General features: G+C 43.9%; 1 protein-coding gene across 1 annotated transcript in view; it reads left to right on the forward strand.

Annotated features, from left to right (window-relative positions):
* Positions 1–20,455, forward strand: part of LOC126456182 (delta and Notch-like epidermal growth factor-related receptor) — a 554,374-nt gene that overhangs the window by 412,088 nt on the left and 121,831 nt on the right. Inside the window, exon 8 of the mRNA XM_050091938.1 lies at positions 16,532–16,756. Within this exon, the coding sequence (XP_049947895.1) occupies positions 16,532–16,756 (225 nt within the window). The remainder of the gene's footprint in view (positions 1–16,531; positions 16,757–20,455) is intronic.

The raw sequence follows: 20,455 nt of genomic DNA on the forward strand, positions 1-20,455 counted from the left end.
AATGAATTCACGGTGTTCTTATTTCAATTTCCAGGAGTGTATCTGCTTGTATTGTTAAATACATTATGAGTGAGTGAGTTTTTTTGTTTTTACTGTTTAAGAATAATTACTATTACATTTTAAGTGCTTACGCAGTGCATTCCCATTGCAGTATTTGTGTTGCTATAGACATAGTTCTACATGTTGTACGAGTGCTGTTATGTTGTATGTTTGTGTACGTGATGCTGTTTCCCTTAACCAGTCCCATAGGCGGGAGAGGATCATCGGGACTTAAACTTGGAGCCTCGCCTTCCCGTATGGCGTATTCCTTAGATGAAATGATTGTCTCGTAGCTTAGATTAGTCATTTTCCTACACATTATTTAGTTATCACATTTAAAGTGCAGCTTATATACATGAGCCATTCACAGGCCTCGTCAGCTTTCCTTATAACTATCTTATTATCTGTTTTAGGCGCCATACTTCTTATGTGTGTGTCTTATGTTGTCACGGTTGTGTTGTTTTCTGTGTCTACATCTGCATCAGTGTCTCTCGCTGTGTGTGAGTTTGTTTCCTCCCAAGGATCCTGTTGTGCTTAATGGATACCTTTTCAAGATTTGAAGTACGGACTTTCTTGTCTACAGGCATCATGCAGTGTTCCTGAAACATTATCAGCTACGTTACCTAGACCACACCAATTGTCCGAATCGCGTAACATTTCTTGGATGTTATTAAATTCTGTTATACACCGAAGCACCAAATAAACTGGTACACCTGCCTAATGTCCGCCCCCGGTAGAGTGGTGAGCGCGACAGAACGTCAATCCTAAGGGCCCGGGTTCGATTCCCGGCTGGGTCGGAGCTTTTGTCCACTCAGTGACTGGGTGTTGTGTTGTCCTAATCATCATCATTTCATCCCCATCGACGCACAAGTCGCCGAAGTTGCGTCAAATCGAAAGACTTGCACCCGGCGAACGGGCTACTTGATGGGAGGTCCTAGTCACTCGACATTTACATTTATTTACCTGTCTAATACCCTGTAGCACCCCCCCCCCCCCTAGAGAACACATAAGTGCCACAATACGGCGCGCCATGGACTTGACTAATGTCTGAAGTAGTGCTGGAGGGAACTGACACCATGAACTCCGCAGGTCTGTCCATAAACCCGTAAGAGTACGAGGCGGTGGAGATCTCTTCTGACCAGCACATTGGAAGGCATCCCAGGTACCCTCAATAACGTTCATGTCTGGAGATTTTGGTGGCCAGCGGAAGTGTTTAAACACAGAAGAGTTCCTGGAGCCACTCTGTAGCAATTCTGGACGTGTGGGATGTAGCATTGTCCTGCTGGAATTGCGCAAGTGCCTCGGTATGCACAGTGAACATGAATGGATACAAGAGGTCAGACAGGATACTTACGTTCGTGTCACCTGTCAAACTAGTCGTATCAAGGGCTCCACATCACTCAAACTGCACATGCCACACACTATTACAGAACCAGGACCATCTTGGACAGTCCCCTGCTGACATGCAGGTCCATGGATTCATGAGCTCGTCTCCATACCCTTACACGTCCATCCTCTCGATACGATTTAAAACGAGACTCGTCCGACCAGGAAACATGTTTCCGGTCATCAGCACAGTCCAGTGTCGGTGTTGACGGGCCGAGGCGAGGCGTAAAGCTTAGGGTCGCGCAGTAATCAGAGGTAACCGAGTGGGCCTTCGGTTCCGAAAGCCCATATCGATGATGATTCGTTGAAAGAATCGCACTCTGACACTTTTTGATTCCCCAGCATTGAAATGTGCACCAATTTGCGGAAGGGTAGCACTTCTGTCACGTTGAGCGATTCTCTTCAGTCCTCTTTGGTCTCGTTATTGATCTTTTTCCGTCGGAGATTTGATGTTTTACCGGATTCCTGATATTTGCGGTAAACTCGTGAAATGGTCGCACGGGAAAATCCCCACTTCATCGCTACCTCGGATATGCTGTGTCCCACATATCACTCGCCAACTATAACACCAGGTTCAAACCCACTTAAATCTTGGTAACTTTCCATTGTAGCAGCAGTAACCGATCTAACAACTGCGCCAGACACTTGTATTATATATGCGTTGCCGACAGCAGCGCCGGATTCTGCCGGTTTACGTATCTCTGTATTTGAACATGCATGCCTATACGAGTTTCATTGGCGGTTCAGTGCAGATCTTAGTTGTGTGAGGGCGTTGCAATGCGATGCCATGTGTACAGGACTCCCATACTCCCTACGTGTGCAGATAGCGAGCTCGCTAAGGCCCATGCGGTTCAGATGTGCTGTTTACGGCCCGTGGCCGGACAAACAGTGAACCATGTAGCGGCTTGGATGCACGTTATTCTGTTTCAGCCATTACCGTATACTTGGGAAGGAAGAGAAAATCTGTAAGGACAATGTTTTGAAGTCATAACGGAGCATACAGCACTGAAATAGCTTTTGGGACTGAAAGATACAACCAGTCATATGACCAGCTGCGCTTTACAGTTAAGCGAACTTGAATTCGAGGTTGTTCGTAAACTAGTGAAATTTCTATGTCGGTCGTCTGCTATTCACATTCCAACGTGGCAGTGCGCCAGCTTTCTAATTGACGCATATCTACAATGTTTTGCCCTGTTATTTCGCGAATCTTGTCGTGTCTTCCCCTCTTTACCCAGTATGTAGCCGCTCTGTGGTGAACTGTGATGTCTATGTGAGCAACTCCCCAGAACCACACACTAGGAAGAATTTAAAAGTACGAATCGCATTTAATCTCCTATTTGTGTTGCTTAGTACGTTAACTACATCGTCCTTTGCGGAAAAGCAATAATTTGTCACCCGGATACATTTAACATCCTCTCTGGAGCCACATGTGGTAAAACAGTGGAAAATCAGTCGCTAGCCACAGTCCTGTTTCGCGAAACGACAATAAATTTCTGTTACTATTACGTATCAATACGGAGGACTATGGATCGGATTGAAAAGAGATGAAAAGAAAGCGAAACATTTGGGAACACGTGAAAGAGATTATGAACATCATCGACTTCAGACTACGGGAGAACGCGCCACTAGCATGTGGGTTGTTAAATTTGATGATGAACGCGAACGTCGCTTAAGAAGGAAGTATGTTAAACATACGGCAGACTTGGGAACTCCGATATTTTGATTTTCACAGCTAAAAGGAGAACTGTAAGCCGTAAGCCGAAAGGTAATTCTTAAAAGCAGAGTCCGTGTTTAAGTAATACCATTGCTTGGTACGCCGGCCGGTGTTGCCGTGCGGTTCTAGGCGCTTCAGTCTGGAACCACGTGACCGCTACGGTCGCCGGTTCGAATCCTGCCTCGGGCATGGATGTGTGTGATGTCCTTAGGTTAGTTAGGTTTAAGTAGTTCTAAGTTCTAGGGGGCTAATGACCACAGATGTTAAGTCCCATGGTGCTCAGAGCCATTGCTTGGTACATTTTTGTAATACGCAGCCTGCTTAATACGAGCGGGTAGGCACCAAAGAAGGAAATGTGTGCAAATAAATAACGTTATCAATTGAAAAGAATTAAGTATTAAGGGCGGGGTTGGGGGTAGGGCGTTGTCGTCTGTAAATCTGGCCCTTTCCTTCTAACTATACATCTAACGATTGTAGTAAATCCATCGAACCTGCTGGAATCTGATATATCTGTACTCCTTCTTCAGTGTGATTTCTAACCTGGAGTAATAATAATTCAGAATTTTAGTGACCTGACGAAGATTATAGAAGGAGATGAAAATTGATTACAAAAAACTGAAAAAAATGTGACGCATGAAAAGTACAAAATTTTTCTTACCCATTTTCTGCAAATTTAAATGAGAGTACCATAAATTGTCCTGTTCACATTATTGATCTTTTCACAAGTGGTCCAAATATTCCGGTAAATTCTTGAAGACTAACATAAACTGAAGAGCCAAAGAAATTATTACACTGGCCTAATATCGTGTAGGGCCCCCGCGAGCACGCTGAAGTGCCGCAACACGACGTGGTAAGATCCGTAAGAGTACCATGGGGTGGAGATCTCTTCTGAGCAGCACGTTGTAAGGCATCCCAGATATGCTACATAATGTTCATGTATGGGAAGTATGGTGGACAGCGGAAGTATTCAGACACAGAGGAGTGTTGCTGGAGCCGCTCTGTTACAATTATGGACGTATGGGGTGTCACAGTGTCCTGTTGGAATTGCACAATGAACATGAATGTATGCAGGTCATCAGACAAGATACTTACGTACGTGTCACCTGTCAGAGTCGTATGTAGACGTATCAGGGGCCCCATATCACTCCAACTGCACACGCCCCACGCCATTTCAGAGCCTCCAGGAGCCTGAAGAGTCCCCTGCTGACATGCAGGTCCATGGATTCATGAGGTTGTCTCCATATCCGTATACGTCCATCCGCTCCATACAACTTGAAACGACACTCGTCCCACCAGGCAACATGTTTCCAGTCATCAGCACAGTCCAGTGTCGGTGTTGACGGGCCGAGGCCAGGCTTTCGGTCGAGCAGTCATCAAGTGGGTCTTCGTTGAATGGTTCGTACGCTGACACTGGTTGATGGCCTAGCACTGAAACCTGCGGCCCGCCGAAGTGGCCGAGCGGTTCTAGGCGGTGCGGTCTCGAACTGCGCGACAGCTACGGTTGCAGGTTCGAATCCTGCCTCGGACATGGATGTGTGTGATGTCCTTAGGTTACTTAGGTTTAAGTACTTCAAAGTTCTAGGGACTGGTGACCTCAGAAGTTAAGTCCCGTAGTACTCAGAGCCATTTGAGCCATACCTGCAGCAATTTGCGGAAGGGCTGCACTTCTGTCACGTTGAACGATTCTCTTAAGTCGTCGTTTTTCCCGTTCTTCCATGATTTTTTCCCGGCAGCAGCGATGTGGGACATTTAGTGTTTTACAGGATTCCAGATAATCGCGGTGCACTCGTGAAATGGCCGTACGGGAAAATCCCCACTTCATCGCTACTTCGGAGATGCTGTGTCCCATCGCCCATGCCCTGACTATAACACCATGTTCACACTCATTTAAATCTCGATAACCTGCTATTGTACTAGCAGTAACCGATCTAACAACTGCACCAGACGTTTTTTGTTGTCTTATATAGATGTTGCCGGCCGCAGCGCCGTATTCTTCCTGTTTACATACCTGTGTATTTGAATAAGTTTTCCAATACCAGTTTCTTTGACGCTTCAGTGTATATTAACGGTAACAATTAACCTCCAAGCTGATCTCGAGCATTGTAGTGCATGAGTGTGTAAGCGAAGTTACCGCCATATGTTTGTTCTGCAATGAACCGTATCTTTTTTTAGTGCTCATTCTTTTTCCAAAATAAGCGTTGTATACGGAAGATTCATTACAACTATGTTATTCTTTACGCCTGTAACAAGTTTCGATTAGTTCTGTTTAATTGATATATTTTCCCGACAAGTTTCCCGAGTCACATTTTTCTGCCCGTCTAGACTCAAGTTTATGCGATTCGTTGAAGCGAATATTTCAATATGAAGAGATTAAATTCCTTTGCTTTTGTACCGCTGATAATATTAGAAATTCAGTCGCGCATGACTGTATTGCTGTCTTTCGTCTACCTTCAGAAAGGAATCTAGAATAGACGCTGAAATAACGGTTGTGTTATTTACGTCGTCCGACAACCCAGTTTTTCTTCCTGTACTGTTCACTTCCGAAACGGACAAAGAGAAATTTCTGCTCCACAGTATTAGTAGGTACGGATTTCTTAACACCTTCGTTTACCCAATGTTAAGATGTCGTCGCTTAAAACATACACTAGAATTTCTACAAATGATGTAATCGACAACCACTGGGGTCACCCAAAATTACCACTGCTAATGTCTGTCTATCGTAATTTCTAAAATGAGCGAGAATAGCCATCAGCGATGTTGATCTGCACATCTGTAGATCCAATCAATCATTCTTTTTTTGTGTGTAAATCTGCCTGTCTTTCTGGTCACACTGGGGTATGCATTGCGCAAAACATTCTCAATAAATATGAGCTTATAAAGAGCTATGTCTGTACCGTATTCAGGGTGAAAATAAACTGATGTCTGGTTCTCGTGCCTTGTGCACTTTATTGTTTTTCGATATCTGAGGTGCTAATATCGATACCTCTCATTCGTGGATCTTTGCGGTTGTGAAACTATGGTGCGGTGGCGTCTAATGCATGAATACATTTAGAAATGCGAAAGTTAATATTTCTGATTTCTCTCTACTGTTATCGGTTTCAGAATGAGATGGGAACTACAAGAGATTGAATGGAATGTTTGGTCCATCCATTGACTTAACGTCAGGACATACTAAGGTTTCCTGATAAATATTTCGCCAGGATCTGACTTTGAAATTTGCTGCGCGGTCGTGGGCGCCTTGCAAAATTGATTGTGAAATTTTTTGTGGGTTTTACGCATGAGCCTCCTTACGGGTGCACGAATTACTGTTAACTTTTCTCTATTAATTACCACGCTATCTCTTGTCTAGCGACTGTGTAGTAGTTTGTCTTCGCGAAATGAATGGTACCATTAAACTAGTGTGGTTATACGCCATCTTTTTTTACTTTACTTGGGACGTGTTTATGTCGACCAAAGTTAATAATGTCTCTTAGATTTAACCGGAATCACATTGCGTTTTCCAGCCCTGAAGCACATTGTTCTCAGTGCGTACTTTAAATTGTAGTAACTCTATATCAGTAACACCAAACACTAAACTCACTTTCTTAGCTGACTTTATGCCTTCTTGGGATTTGGTGACCCTTGTTCCTGTAATAACAGCAAGGTTGCTAACCCTCTCTCTTTGGAGGTGAGACCAATGTAAATATGGATACGTCCATTCCACTGGCAAACGCTACAAAAGGGGCGTTGTGCTTTACTGACGTTTTTACTATCGAAATTCCAATAGAACATGTTCTGGGAAGAATCTGACGACATATTGTTTCCTCCCAGATACGTCTCGCGAAATGATAACGACGAGAAAATTTGAAAAATTAGAGTCAATACAGAGGTTTACTGACAATTAATCTTCACAAGCGTCGTTCCTACAGAAGAAAAAAATGGCTCTGAGCACTATGGGACCTAACATATATGGTCATCAGTCCCCTAGAACTTAGAAGTACTTAAACCTAACTAACCTAAGGACATCACACAACACCCAGTTATCACGAGGCAGGGGCTACAGAAGAGGATGGGTGATCAGTTAGTTGTACCGAAAGTACCCTCCGCCACACACAGGCAGATCGCTTGCGGAGTACAGATGTAGATCCAGATATCAGGCTTCTTTTATTCACAAATGTCCTGATTCAGTTTGGTAGATGGGTCACTACTCTAATGAGTCCTTACCAGATCTAAAAATCCAGATTCTTGATAGGAAAATAAAACACCAAGTCGTCATCAATCGCTCATCGTGGTCACGTGAAATCATCTCTCCACTGACCTCAACCAAAGTATCCTGACGACTTGACTAGTGTTACAAGACACTCGACTTTTAGTTCTGTAATGATTCATTAGGTTCGCAACCGGTTAACTATAATATATCAACCAAATGCATATCAGGATATTTGTGAATATAACAGTGCAGTGCATTTCAGTTAGACCGGGTAATCAAACTTAGCATTGTCATATGTCATTGTATATAAGGACTGTTCATCTACATCTGCATCACATTTCAGTGCCTGGCGGAGGGTTCACCGAACCACCTTCACAATAATTCCGTATTATTGCAACCTCGTACAGAGCGCGGAAAGAACGAACACCTATATTTTTCCGTACGAGATCTGATTTACCTTATTTTATCATTGTGATCGTTTTTCCCTATGTAGGTCGGCGTCAACAGAATATTTTCGCATTCGGAGGAGAAGGTTGGTGATTGGAATTGCTTGAGAAGACTCCTCTCCAACGAAAAACGCCTTTGTTTTAACGATGTCCCTTCCAAATCCTGTATCATTTCAGCGACACTCCTACCCTTCATTGAACTTTTTCGATTTACTCCATCAATCCTATCTGGTAAAGATCCCACATCGCGCAGCAGTATTCTAAAAGAGGATGGGCAAACGTAGTGTAGGCAGTCTCCGTAGAAGATCTGTTAAATATTCTAATTGTCCTGCCGATAACTCGCAGTCTTCGGTTAGCCTTCCCCGCGACATTTTCTGTGTGTTCCTTCCAATTTAAGTTGTTCGTAATTGTAATTCCTACGTATTTAATTCATTTTACCGCCTTTATATTTGACTGAATTATCGTGTAACCGTAATTCAACTGATTCGTTTTGACACTCTGGTGGATGATCTCACACTTTTCGTTATTTAGGGTCAAAAGCCAATTTTCGCACCATACGCATGTCTTATGTAAATCGTTTTGTTATTTGCTTTGATATTCTGATGACTTTACTGGTCGATAAACGACAGCATCACCTGCAAACAACCTAAGAAATCTGCTCAGATTGTCTCCCAAATCGTTTATATAGATAAGGAACAGAAAATGCCTGTAACAGTATCTTGGGAATGCCAGAAATAACTTCTGTTTTCAGAATGAGATTTTCACTCTGCAGCGGAGTGTGCGCTGATATGAAACTTCCTGGCAGATTAAAACTGTGTGCCCGCAGGAGAGCTTCTGTAAAGTTTGGAAGGTAGGAGACGAGATACTGGCAGAAGTAAAGCTGTGAGACCGGGCGTGAGTCGTGCTTCGGTAGCTCAGATGGTAGAGCACTTGCCCACTAAAGGCAAAGGTCCCGAGTTCGAGTCTCGGTCGGGCACACAGTTTTAATCTGCCAGGAAGTTTCAACTTCTGTTTTACTCGACGACTTTCCGTCAATTACTACGAACTATGACCTCTCTGAGAGGAAATCACAAATACAGTCACGTAGCTGAGACGATATTACATAAGCACTCAACTTCACTACAAGCTGCTTGTGTGGTACAGTGTCAAAAGCCTTCCGGAAATCCGGAGATACGGAATGAATTTGAAATCCCTTGTCAATAGCACACAACAGTTCATGCGAGTAAAGAGCTAGCTGTGTTCCACAAGAACGATGGTTTCTAAAACCGTGTCGACTGTGTGTCAATAGGCCGTATGTTCGTGGTGTTTCGGGTTTGGAGTCTTCTTACTGCTTTGATGTCGTTCCTCTGTAGTGCCAATGTCTTGATTTCAGAGCAACGCTTACACCCAACGCCTTCAAATATCTCTATAAAAAGAGTTCGGTTTAGTCGCCGCCTCAAGTAAACAGAGATCATATAACCAAGAATCTTTCCTCCAAGAACGACGACGTGAAGAACTTCGGAGACACTCTCAGTTTTCTATTGGATGTATTCCAGTCCCCATATTGATCCACAGTTTTTGTCCTCTGCAGCTCCCTCTACTACCATGGAACCCATTCATGTCTTAACAAATATCCGATCATCCGGTCTCTTCTTCTTGTTGGTGGTTCCCAAATATTCCCTTATTCGCCGAATGTTCAAATGTTTATGAATTTCTAAGGGACCGAACTGCTTAGGTTATCGGTCTCAAAACTACACACTACTTAAACTAACTTATGCTAAGAACAACACACATGCCCATGCCCGAGGGAGGACTCGAAACTCTGGCGGGAGGGGCCGCGTGATTAGTGACATGGCGCACTAACCGCGCGGCCACTCCGAACGGCCCTTATTCTTCGATGCTGATCGAACTTTCTCATTTCTTACAGAACACCTAATTTTCCACATAATCCTACAGAATCAAGTCTCAAACGTCTAAAATCTCTTTTTTTCCTTTCTTACACATTTGCCAACTAAGAAAGTCTGTTCGAACAGTGTCTCTGTTCCCTCTATATGTTGGTTACAGGTTGAGAGTTTGACACACTAGACAAACTTCCGACTGGTCGCAGGTACGCAAAGAATGAACATTGTGTAATGCTATAAGTTCGTGAAATAAGCTCGAGTATGCAGTGTTGCCTCTTAAAGCAACAGTGCGTACTCGGGTTTATTTCATCCAGAGTCGAACATCGCATGTAGTGCAATCTCGCAACTTAGGCCATGAACAAAGGGTCAGCTGGTGCAATGTTGTAGGCATGTAGATTCAATAAGACACTGCCTCTTATCGCTGTGCAGGTATGTTTATCCCACTCCGGAGAACATGGGTTCATACCTCGTGACATGACGTGACGCGACGGAGAAGGACGCGTGTATGGCACACTGCTGCGTGTTTGCTGCTTGCTACGATGTGGCGTCGCGAGTTCTGGGACCGGGTCAATACTCTGGATATCTCTGTCGCTGGCACCAGCAAGGTCTAAAAAACACACAACCAAAAGAAGTTTTGCATCACCCCGCTTCCAAGAAGTCCTGAAGACAGACGTTGACTGTGGATATTGCATCACAGACACAGTCCCTTTGACTGTTCAGAGAGATGTCACAAAAGCCGCCGAAAGATGTAAACAACCATGCATGAGCAGCGCCTATTAAACGGAGGGTGTCCGACAGACTTACAGCTACAGTCATTCCACCTAGGAGGTACACAGATCGTTATGTCTGTATTTCAACCATGCCTAGATGGTCAATACTGCGGTCCGATCGCGTCCGCATTGTTAGTTTGTGCCAGGAAAGGCTCTCAACAAGGGAAGTGTCCAGGCGTGTCGGAGTGAACCAAAGCGATGTTGTTCGGATATGGATGAGGTACAGAGAGACAGGAACTGTCGATGACATGCCTCGTTCAGGCCGCCGAAAGGATACTACTGCAGTGGATGACCACTACCTATGGATTATGACTCGGAGGAACCCTGACAGCAACGCCACCACGATGAATATTGCTTTTTGTGCAGCCAAAGGACATCGGTTACGACTCAAACTGTGCACAATAGGCTGCGTGAAGCGCAACTTCACTCCCGATATCTATAGCAAAGGTACATCTTTGCAACCACGACACCATGCAGCGGGGTACAGATGGGCCCACCAACACGCCGAATAGACCGCTCAGGATTGGCGTTACTCTCTCTTCACCAATGACTGTCGCATATGCCTTCTACCAGACAATCGTCGGATACGTGTTCGGAGGCAACCCGGTCAGGCAGAACACCTTACACACTCTCCAGCCAGTGCAGCAAGGTGGAAGCTCTCTGCTGTTTTGGGGTGGCATTATGTGGGACCGACGTACGCTGCTGGTGGTCATCGACTGTACGATACGTGAATGCCATCCTCCGACCGAGAGTTCAAGCATATTGGCGAGACATTTGTCTTCATGGACGACAGTACGTGCCCCAACGTGCACATCTTGTGAATGACTTCCTTAAGCATAACGATATCCCTCGACTAGAGTGACCAGCATGTTCTCCAGATACGAACCCTATCGAACATGCCTGGGATAGATTGAAAAGGGCTACTTATGGACGATGTGACGCACCAACCACTCTGAGGGATCTACGCCGAATCGGCGTTGAGGAGTGGGACGATTTGGACCAACAGTGGCTTGATCAACTTGCTGATAGTATGCCACGACGAATACAGGGGTGCATCAATGCAAGAGGACGTGCTACTGGGTATTAGAGGCACCAGTGTGTACAGCAATCTGAACCACCACCTATGAAGGTCTCGCTGCATGGTGGCACAACATGCAGTGTGTGATTTTCAAGAGCAGTAAAAAGGGCGGAAATGATGTTTGTGTTGATCTATATTCCAGTTTTCTGTACAGGTTGCCGAACTCTCGGAACCGGGTGATGCAAAACCTTTTCTTATGTCTGTACTTCTTTGGCTTGCCTAACTCACCTCCCCAGCTCACCAAGTAGCATGTTGTTCGTTAGGCCATACGGCAGCTCTGTTGGCCCTTTATTTCGTCGAGATTGTTACTATTAATGAACAAAGCAGTTGAATCGAAGAACTTGAGAAATATCTTCAATTGTTGTGTAAGTCAAATGAACATTTTAGCGATGGCAACACTAGCTTAGTGCCGCCAAAAGTGTCTGTGAAAGGAGTCTGGACACTGAGAGTTATATTACTTTCTTGTAGAACTGCTCTGCAGCTTCAACAAACTTTTGAAATGATGTATTCCTTTTAATCATTGTTTTTGTTTTACTATTGCAATTTCGGTATTTGTGCCATTTTCAAGCATCCAGAAAATATAGTACAACGTACTGAGAACCATGCTGTGTGCAGTGAAGCACCCAAAAGACGTAGTCGGATGTCAATATATCGTCGTACAAGTTCGCACCATCAGCGAGTGCGTAAATATTTAGAGTTCCAAACCTTTGTGAGAAATATAACGGCCGCCATGGTGCGTTAGTGTAGTTTCTGTTTAGTGTTGCTACTAGGTCTGGAAGGCTTTGCACTGAGATGATAAAAGTCGTGGGATAGCGATGAGCACACATACAGGTTGCGGTAGTATTGCATACACAGGGTATTAAAGGACAGTGCTCTGTGGAGATGTCATTTGTACTCAGTCACTTAGGTGATTCCTGCGAAAACATTTCGCACGACAATAATTTAACAGACTTTGAAGACGGAGAGGTAGTTGGAGCTAGAAGCATTGAACATTCATTTCGGAAATCGCTTGGGAATTGAGTATTTCGAGATCCACGGTGTCAAGAGCGTGCCGATAATGCCAGATGTCAGGCACTACCCCTCATCTCGGACAACGCAGTGGCCAATGGCTTTCAATTACAGACTGAGAGCAGCTGCATTTGCGTAGGTTTGTCATTGCTACCAGAGAAGCAAAACTGCGTGAAATAATAGCGGATATCAGTGTGGGACGTACGACGAACGATTGCGTTAGTACAGTGCGGCGAAATGTCGCGTTGTGGGATATGGCAGCAGAAAACCGAAAGTGCCTTTGCTAACCTCCAGTGGCTCTCCTGGGCTCGTGATCATATCGCTTGGACCCTAGACGAATGGAACCCCGTGGCCCGGTCAAATTGGTCCCGATTCCAGTTGCTAAATGCTGATGGTAGGATTCGTATGTGGTGCAGACTCCACGAAGCCATGGACCCAAGTGGTCAACAAGGCACTGTGGAAGCTGATGGTGGCTCAAGAATGGAGTGGGCAGTGCTCACACGCGGTGGACTCGATCCTCTCTTCCAACGGAACCGATCATTGACTGAAAATAGTCCTGGTTGGAGAACCATTTGCAGCCAAGCAAGGATGTAATTTTTATGGATGACAATGACCGTGTTATCGGGCCACAGTCGTCCGCGATTGGTTTCAAGAACATTCTGGACAATTCGAGCGAATGATCTGGCCAACCAGATCGCCTGACATTGATCTCATCAAACATTTATGGGACATAATAGAAAGGTCGGTCAGAGCCCAAAATCCTGCACTGGCAACACTTTCGCAATCATGGACGGCTATAGAGGCAGCATGGCTCAATACTTCTGCAGGAAACTCCCAACTACTTGTTGAGTCCATGCCACTTCCAGTTGCAGCACTACATCGGGAAAAACAAGATATGACACCACATTGGGAGGTATTCCATGACTTTTGTCACGCCAGAGTATACTCAATGAACAAATAGACATTAGAAATAAAATTTCTGTGTTGTTTTAGACATTTACTCGTATTGTAAGCGCAGGCTTTTAGATGTGAGAGACTGTCGAGATATACATAATCCACTTAGAATTACACTACATGAAATGGAATGTCATGATCGATAACGGACAGGCATCACTTATTGATTGAGCTTTGACGTGCGTGTGTATTACGTTGTAATCTCTGTGCAACGTCAACGAGCTGTCAAAAAAATCTTATATATAAACTGGTTATACGTACTGTTAACCCATATTACATGGTTCTCAGTACGTTGTATTATGTTTTGCAGATGATTGAAAATGGCACAAATTCCGAAACTGCAATAATAAAATGTAAGAAGTAACTAATAGCAGCATGACCTAATTAAAAAATTACAATTTTACTACTCATTTATTTCTTGTGTCTCCTCGAGATCATGGCTCGTTGAAAGAATAATTTATATTTAGGTCATGTGATCCAGATTTGATTTCCAGCGAAGAACACTGTGCGACTACAAAGCAGTCATCTGTCGATTTATTGCCTCCATTTCACATATATTAGTTTCCATGTTTTCATAGTGTCTTCATATTTACAAATTTTTCATTATAGTCAGTCACAATAGTTATACAAATAAAAAATTATACTTAGAAATGGTTTATGTAAGTAAAACAATCCACCAGTACATGATTATACTCACTGTTTTCATCATACAGAATAATTTGAATTAACTTGGAAGTGTAAAATCAGAAAATTGCAACTATTCGACAGGGCAGCATGCGCCAACTACATCTGATATTCGCCATCATATGACTTTCAATTCGTCAAAAAGAAGAGAGATCATATGTATGTCTGAAACAAAATCTTTTACATGACAAATGAATTACTACTCGACTATCTTTTTTCGTGTTGTTTTGAAAGTTTATAATGAACAATTTTGATGTCAGTGGCTTCAAATGAAATTAATATTGAATAAGAATATTTTTAAGTAACCAACCGATTGCAAATAACTCTTTTGTACACTGACCTAGGTTTCAAGACCTACTAAGGGTGTCTTCATCAGAATGAAATTATGAGAAACCCTGAAATTAAATTTCTAGAAGGCAGTGCTCAGAATTTGGAGCAACTATGATCAAGCCAAACATAAAATAAAACACGTTCCAGCCTTTGTTAGGTGTGCCTAGCAACGGCCCGCATCAGAACAACATCTGAACCTTAGTCTGATGATGTTCCTAGCGAGGGACACATAGCAAAGACTGGAACACTTTTTATTTTATTTTTGACTTGAACATAGGTGCTCTAAATTCCGACCATTGCATTTTCACAATGTAATTTTATGGTTTCACAAAATCTGATTCTGTTGGAGACGTCCTTAGTAGGTGTCAAAACCTAGGTCAATGTACCAAAGAGTTAGTTGCAAAAGGTTGGCTGAATAAACCTTTGTTGAAACTTGTATAAGGTTGTTGAGAAAAGGTCATGTTTAAAATTATAATTTTTAAATAAATGCGATAGTACGAAAAAATATTTTTTTTTTGAAAAATGGTGAAATCAACATCGTTAATGTTAATTCCTTTCTGAATTCATATCTTGGATATAGGTGTACAAAAACATATTAGACTGAAGAGCTAAAGAAACTGATACATCTGCCTAATATCGTGCAGGGCCCCCGCGAGCACGCCGAAGTGTCAGAACACGACGTGGCATGGGCTCGACTGTCTGAAGTAGTGCTGGACAGAGCTGACACCATGAATCCTGCAGGGCTGTCCATAAACCCGTAAGATGCGAGGGGGTGGATATCTCTTCCGAACAGAACGTTGCAAAACATTCCAGATAAGCTCTATAATGTTCATGTCTTGGGAGGATGGGGGGGGGGGGGGGGGGGTTGGTGGCCAGCGGAAGTGCTTAAACTCAGAACGTACTCCTGGAGCCGCTCTGTAGCATTTCTGGACGTGTGGGGCGTGGTATTGTCCTGCTAGAATTGCCCAAGTCCTCCGCAACGTACAATGGACATGAATGGATACAGGCGATGAGACAGGATGCTTACGTACGTGTAACGTGTCAGAGTCGCATGTAGACGTATCAGGGGTCCATATCACTCCAACTGCACACACCTCACACCATTACAGAACATTACAGAACCTTCACCAGCTTGAACAGTCACCTGCTGACATGCAGGTTCCATGGATTCGTGAGGTTGTGTCCACATCCATACACGTCCATCCGCTCGATACAATTTTAAACGAGACTCGTCCGACCAGGCAACATGTTTCCAGACATCACCAGTCTAATGTCGGTGTCGACGGACCCAGGCGAGCCGTAAAGCTTTGTGTTGTGCAGTCATCAAGGGTACACGAGTGGGCCCTCGGCTCCGAAATCCATTATCGATGATGTTTCGTTGAATGGTTCGCACGCTGACATTTTTTGACGGCCCAGCATTGAAATGTGCAGCAATTTGTGGAGGGGTTGGACTCCTCTTCAGTCGTCGTTGGTCCTATTTTTGCAGGATCTTTTTCCGGCCGCAGCCAGGTCGGAGATATGATGTTTTACCGGATTCCTGATCTTCACTGACCACTCGTGGAATGGACGTAAAGGATAATCCCCACTTCATCGCTACCTCGGAGATGCTGTGTCCCATCGCTCGTGTGCCGACTACGAAACCACGTTCAAACTCACTTAAATCTTGAAAACCTGCCATTGTAGCAGCAGTAACCGATGTAACAACTGCGCCAGACACTTGTCATATTCAGGTGCTTCCGCCTCAGCGTCGTATCCTGCCTGTTTACATATCTCTGTAGTTGAATACGCAGTGCTTATACCAGCTTCTTTGGCGCTTCAATGTATTAATGTCGCTTAAACTATACCGAATGTAAGGTTACAATAGAGACTTCATTGTATCGTGTTGTAAATTTACGGTACGTATCAGTACTCCAGTACGTGATGGAGAATGTACCTGTGCCATTACATGATGTATAGGACCTGAGGTCTCGGGTACTGTGACAGCTACTTGTGTCTGCGTCACACCTGTATCTGTACCTGTGGACTGATCACTCGCTCCCCGTGGTTTGCGCAGGCTTCACCGGCAAGACGTGCGAGTCGGAGGCGGACCCGTGCGGCTCTGCGCCGTGCCAGAACGGCGCCACGTGCGTGCGCAACGCGACGCACTTCCGGTGCGTGTGCCCCACGGGCTTCGCCGGAGAGGTGTGCCAGCAGCCGCTCAACCAGTGCGAGTCGTCGCCCTGCAAGCACGGCATCTGCGTGGAGCAGGAGGACGGGTACCGCTGCTTCTGCCGGCCAGGTGGGCGCGCTCCCCGACGCCTGCTGCATGCCCTCACTGACACTCACAGCCCGGGTGTTTCTATTTATTGCCTCTTTCACTTGAAACGATCTTTCATGTCTGTCCACGGAGCTACCGCTTCGGGTAGCGAAGTTGCAACCACAGCCTAGCCACAATACACACCCTCAGTAACAATTCACGTGAGACAATTTACGCTACATACTGCTGTGCTGATTTGAGTGCAAACGTTTATTGCCGCGTCCAGCTTACTTCTATGCATTACTATAGTATTAAGTGTAAATAGGGATTCGCGAGACAGGGTTAAAACATAATTTTTCACTTGTGTGGCCATATGTCTGTAATTTCTTTACAATTCTTGATGGTATTTTTTGTACTGTCGTTGCAACTACAAAAATGCCTGGATTTTTCACCAGAAGCTTATTACTTTTTACTTTATTTAGGTAAAGCATCATCAGTGGTAGTGATTTTTGCTTGATTTCTTTCTTAAATCGGGAAATGCCCTCTGCTAGCACATCTTCGATGTTTTTATGCTTTAGACTCTGATAGTTGTGCTCTGCAGCAATACGCATGTCTTAAGTGCTGCGAAAAGTGTAGAAAATGCACAGTGCTGAGGAACAACTAAAAATTAGACAATAACTATCAGTGTCTTAAGCAGAAAAACATCAACGATGTGCTAGCAAACGGCATTTTCCGACGTAAGTGGGAAATCAAGCGGAAATCACCACCACTGATGATGATTTACCTCAATAATGCGAAACGCATCTGGCGAGAAAAAAATTACGCGTTTTTGTAGTTGCAGCTACAGAACAAAAATACTCTTAAGGGTTAAAATTGTCACTTCTCTTATACAACTAATCAATAGCATCTAGAAACTCAAGTACTGTTTGAGGGATGAATGGAAACATCAGTATTAATCTTTTTAGGGGAGCTATTAATACCAATGGGGGCTACTCTGGGAAGAAGGTAGAGCTGGCAGAGGCTGCAAGTAAGATGGGGCTGGACGTCTTAGCTTTTAGTGACATTCGGGTAAGTGGTGAGAAAGAACAGGAAGTGGGAGAATACAAGGTCTACCTGTCAGGAGTCAAAGCAGGAATAGCACAATGGGGTGTAGGGCTTTACATCAGGAAAGAAATGGAACCCAGCGTAGTTGCAATAAGGTATGTAAACGAACGACTGATGTGGATAGATTTGACAGTGTCTAGCAAGAAAATTAGGATTGTGTCAGTATATTCGCGTTGTGAAGGGACAGATCAAGATAAGATGAATAGTTTTTATGAGGCACTCAGTGATGTAGTTGTTAGAGTAAAGGACAAGGACAGTGTTCTGCTCATGGGTGATTTCAACGCCAGGATTGGAAATCGAACAGAAGGGTATGAAAAGGTTATGGGTAAATTTGGAGAGGCTATGGAGGCCAACAGGAACGGGAAACAACTCTTTGATTTCTGTGCCAGTATGGGCTTATTAATCACAAACTCCTTTTTTAAACATAAGAACATTCACCGGTATACTTGGGAAGGCAGGGGAACCAGATCTGTCATTGACTATATACTAACAGATCAGGAATTCAGGAAGGCTGTGAGGGACACACGTGTATTCAGGGGATTCTTTGATGACACTGATCATTATTTAACCTGCAGTGAAATTGGGATTGTGAGGCCGAAAGTGCAGGAGGTCAGGTCCATATGTAGGAGGATAAGAGTGGAGAAACTTCAGGATAAGGAAATCAGGCACAAGTACATAACAGCGATCTCAGAAAGGTACCAGTTAGTTGAATGTAGTCAATTAAAGTCATTGGAAAAGGAATGGACAAGGTACAGGGACACAGTACTAGAAGCGGCTAAAGAATGTCTTGGAACAGTAGTGTGTAAAAGTGGGATGAAGCAAACAGCTTGGTGGAATGACACAGTCAAGGTGGCCTGTAAAAGGAAAAAGAAGGCGTATCAAAAATGGCTACATACTAGAACTCAGGTAGACAGAGAAAGTTATGTTGAAGAGAGAAACAAAGCCAAACAGATAATTGCAGCATCCAAGAAGAAATCTTGGGAAGACTTTGGAAAGAGGTTGGGGACTATGGGTCAAGCTGCTGGAAAACCATTCTGGAGTGTAATTAGCAGTCTTCGAAAGAGAGGTAAGAAGGAAATGACAATTATTTTGGACAGGTCAGGAAAACTGCTGGTGAATCCCGTGGATGCCTTGGGCAGATGGAGGGAATATTTTGAAGAGTTGCTCGATGTAGGTGAAAATGCGATCAGTAATGTTTCAGATTTCGAGGTAGAATGGGATAGGAATGATGATGGAAATAGGATCACATTTGAGGAAGTGGAGAAAATGGTCAATAGATTTCAGTGCAATAAAGCAGCTGGGGTGGATGAAATTAAGTCGGAACTCATCAAATACAGTGGAATGTCAGGTATTAAATGGCTACACAGGGTAATTGAAATGGCCTGGGAGCCGGGACAGGTTCCATCAGACTGGACAAAAGCAGTAATCACACCAATGTTTAAACATGGAAACAGAAAAGATTGTAACAACTACAGAGGTATTTCTTTAATCAGCGTTGTGGGTAAAATCTTCTCAGGTATTGTTGAAAGGAAAGTGCGAGTATTAGTTGAGGACCAATTGGATGAAATTCAGTGTGGGTTTAGGCCTCTTAGAGGTTGTCAGGACCAGATCTTTAGCTTATGGCAAATAATGGAGAAGTGTTATGAGTGGAACAGGGAATTGTATATATGCTTTATAGATCTAGAAAAGGCATATGACCGGGTTCCTAGGAGGAAGATATTGTCTGTTCTACGAGATTATGGAATAGGAGGCAAACTTTTGCAAGCAATTAAAGGTCTTTACATAGATAGTCGGGCAGCAGTTAGAGTTGACGGTAAATTGAGTTCATGGTTCAGAGTAGTTTCAGGGGTAAGACAAGGCTGCAACCTGTCTCCACTGTTGTTCATATTATTTATGGATCATATGTTGAAAACAATAGAATGGCTGAGTGAGATTAAGATATGTGAACACAAAATAAGCAGTCTTGCATATGCGGATGACTTAGTTGTGATGGCAGATTCGACTGAAAGTTTGCAAAGTAATATTTCAAAGCTAGATCAGAAATGTAAGGACTATGGTATGAAGATTAGCATCTCCAAAACGAAAGTAATGTCAGTGAGAAAGAAATATAAACGGATTGAGTGCCAAATAGGAGGAACAAAGTTAGAACAGGTGGACAGTTTCAAGTACTTAGGATGTATATTCTCACAGGATGGCAACATAGTGAAAGAACCGGATGCGAGGTGTAACAAAGCTAATGCAGTGAGCGCCCAGCTTGGTACCGAATTCCTTCTGCAAGAAGGAATTCAGTACCAAGACTAAGTTATCTGTGCACCGTTCAATCTTTCGACCAACTTTATTGTATGGGAGCGAAAGCTGGGTGGATTCAGGTTACCTTATCAACAAGGTTGAGGTTACGGATATGAAAGTAGCTAGGATGATTGCAGGTAGTAGTAGATGGGAACAATGGCAGGAGGGTGTCCACAATGAGGAAATCAAAGAAAAACTGAGAATGAACTCTATAGATGTAGCAGTCAGGGCGAACAGGCTTAGATGGTGGGGTCATGTTACACGCATGGGAGAAGCAAGGTTACCCAAGAGACTCATGGGTTCAGCAGTAGAGGGTAGGACGAGTCGGGGCAGACCAAGGAGAAGGTA

The sequence above is a fragment of the Schistocerca serialis genome, chromosome 1 (assembly GCF_023864345.2).
Source record: "Schistocerca serialis cubense isolate TAMUIC-IGC-003099 chromosome 1, iqSchSeri2.2, whole genome shotgun sequence".
Classification (NCBI taxonomy): Eukaryota; Metazoa; Arthropoda; class Insecta; order Orthoptera; family Acrididae; genus Schistocerca; species Schistocerca serialis.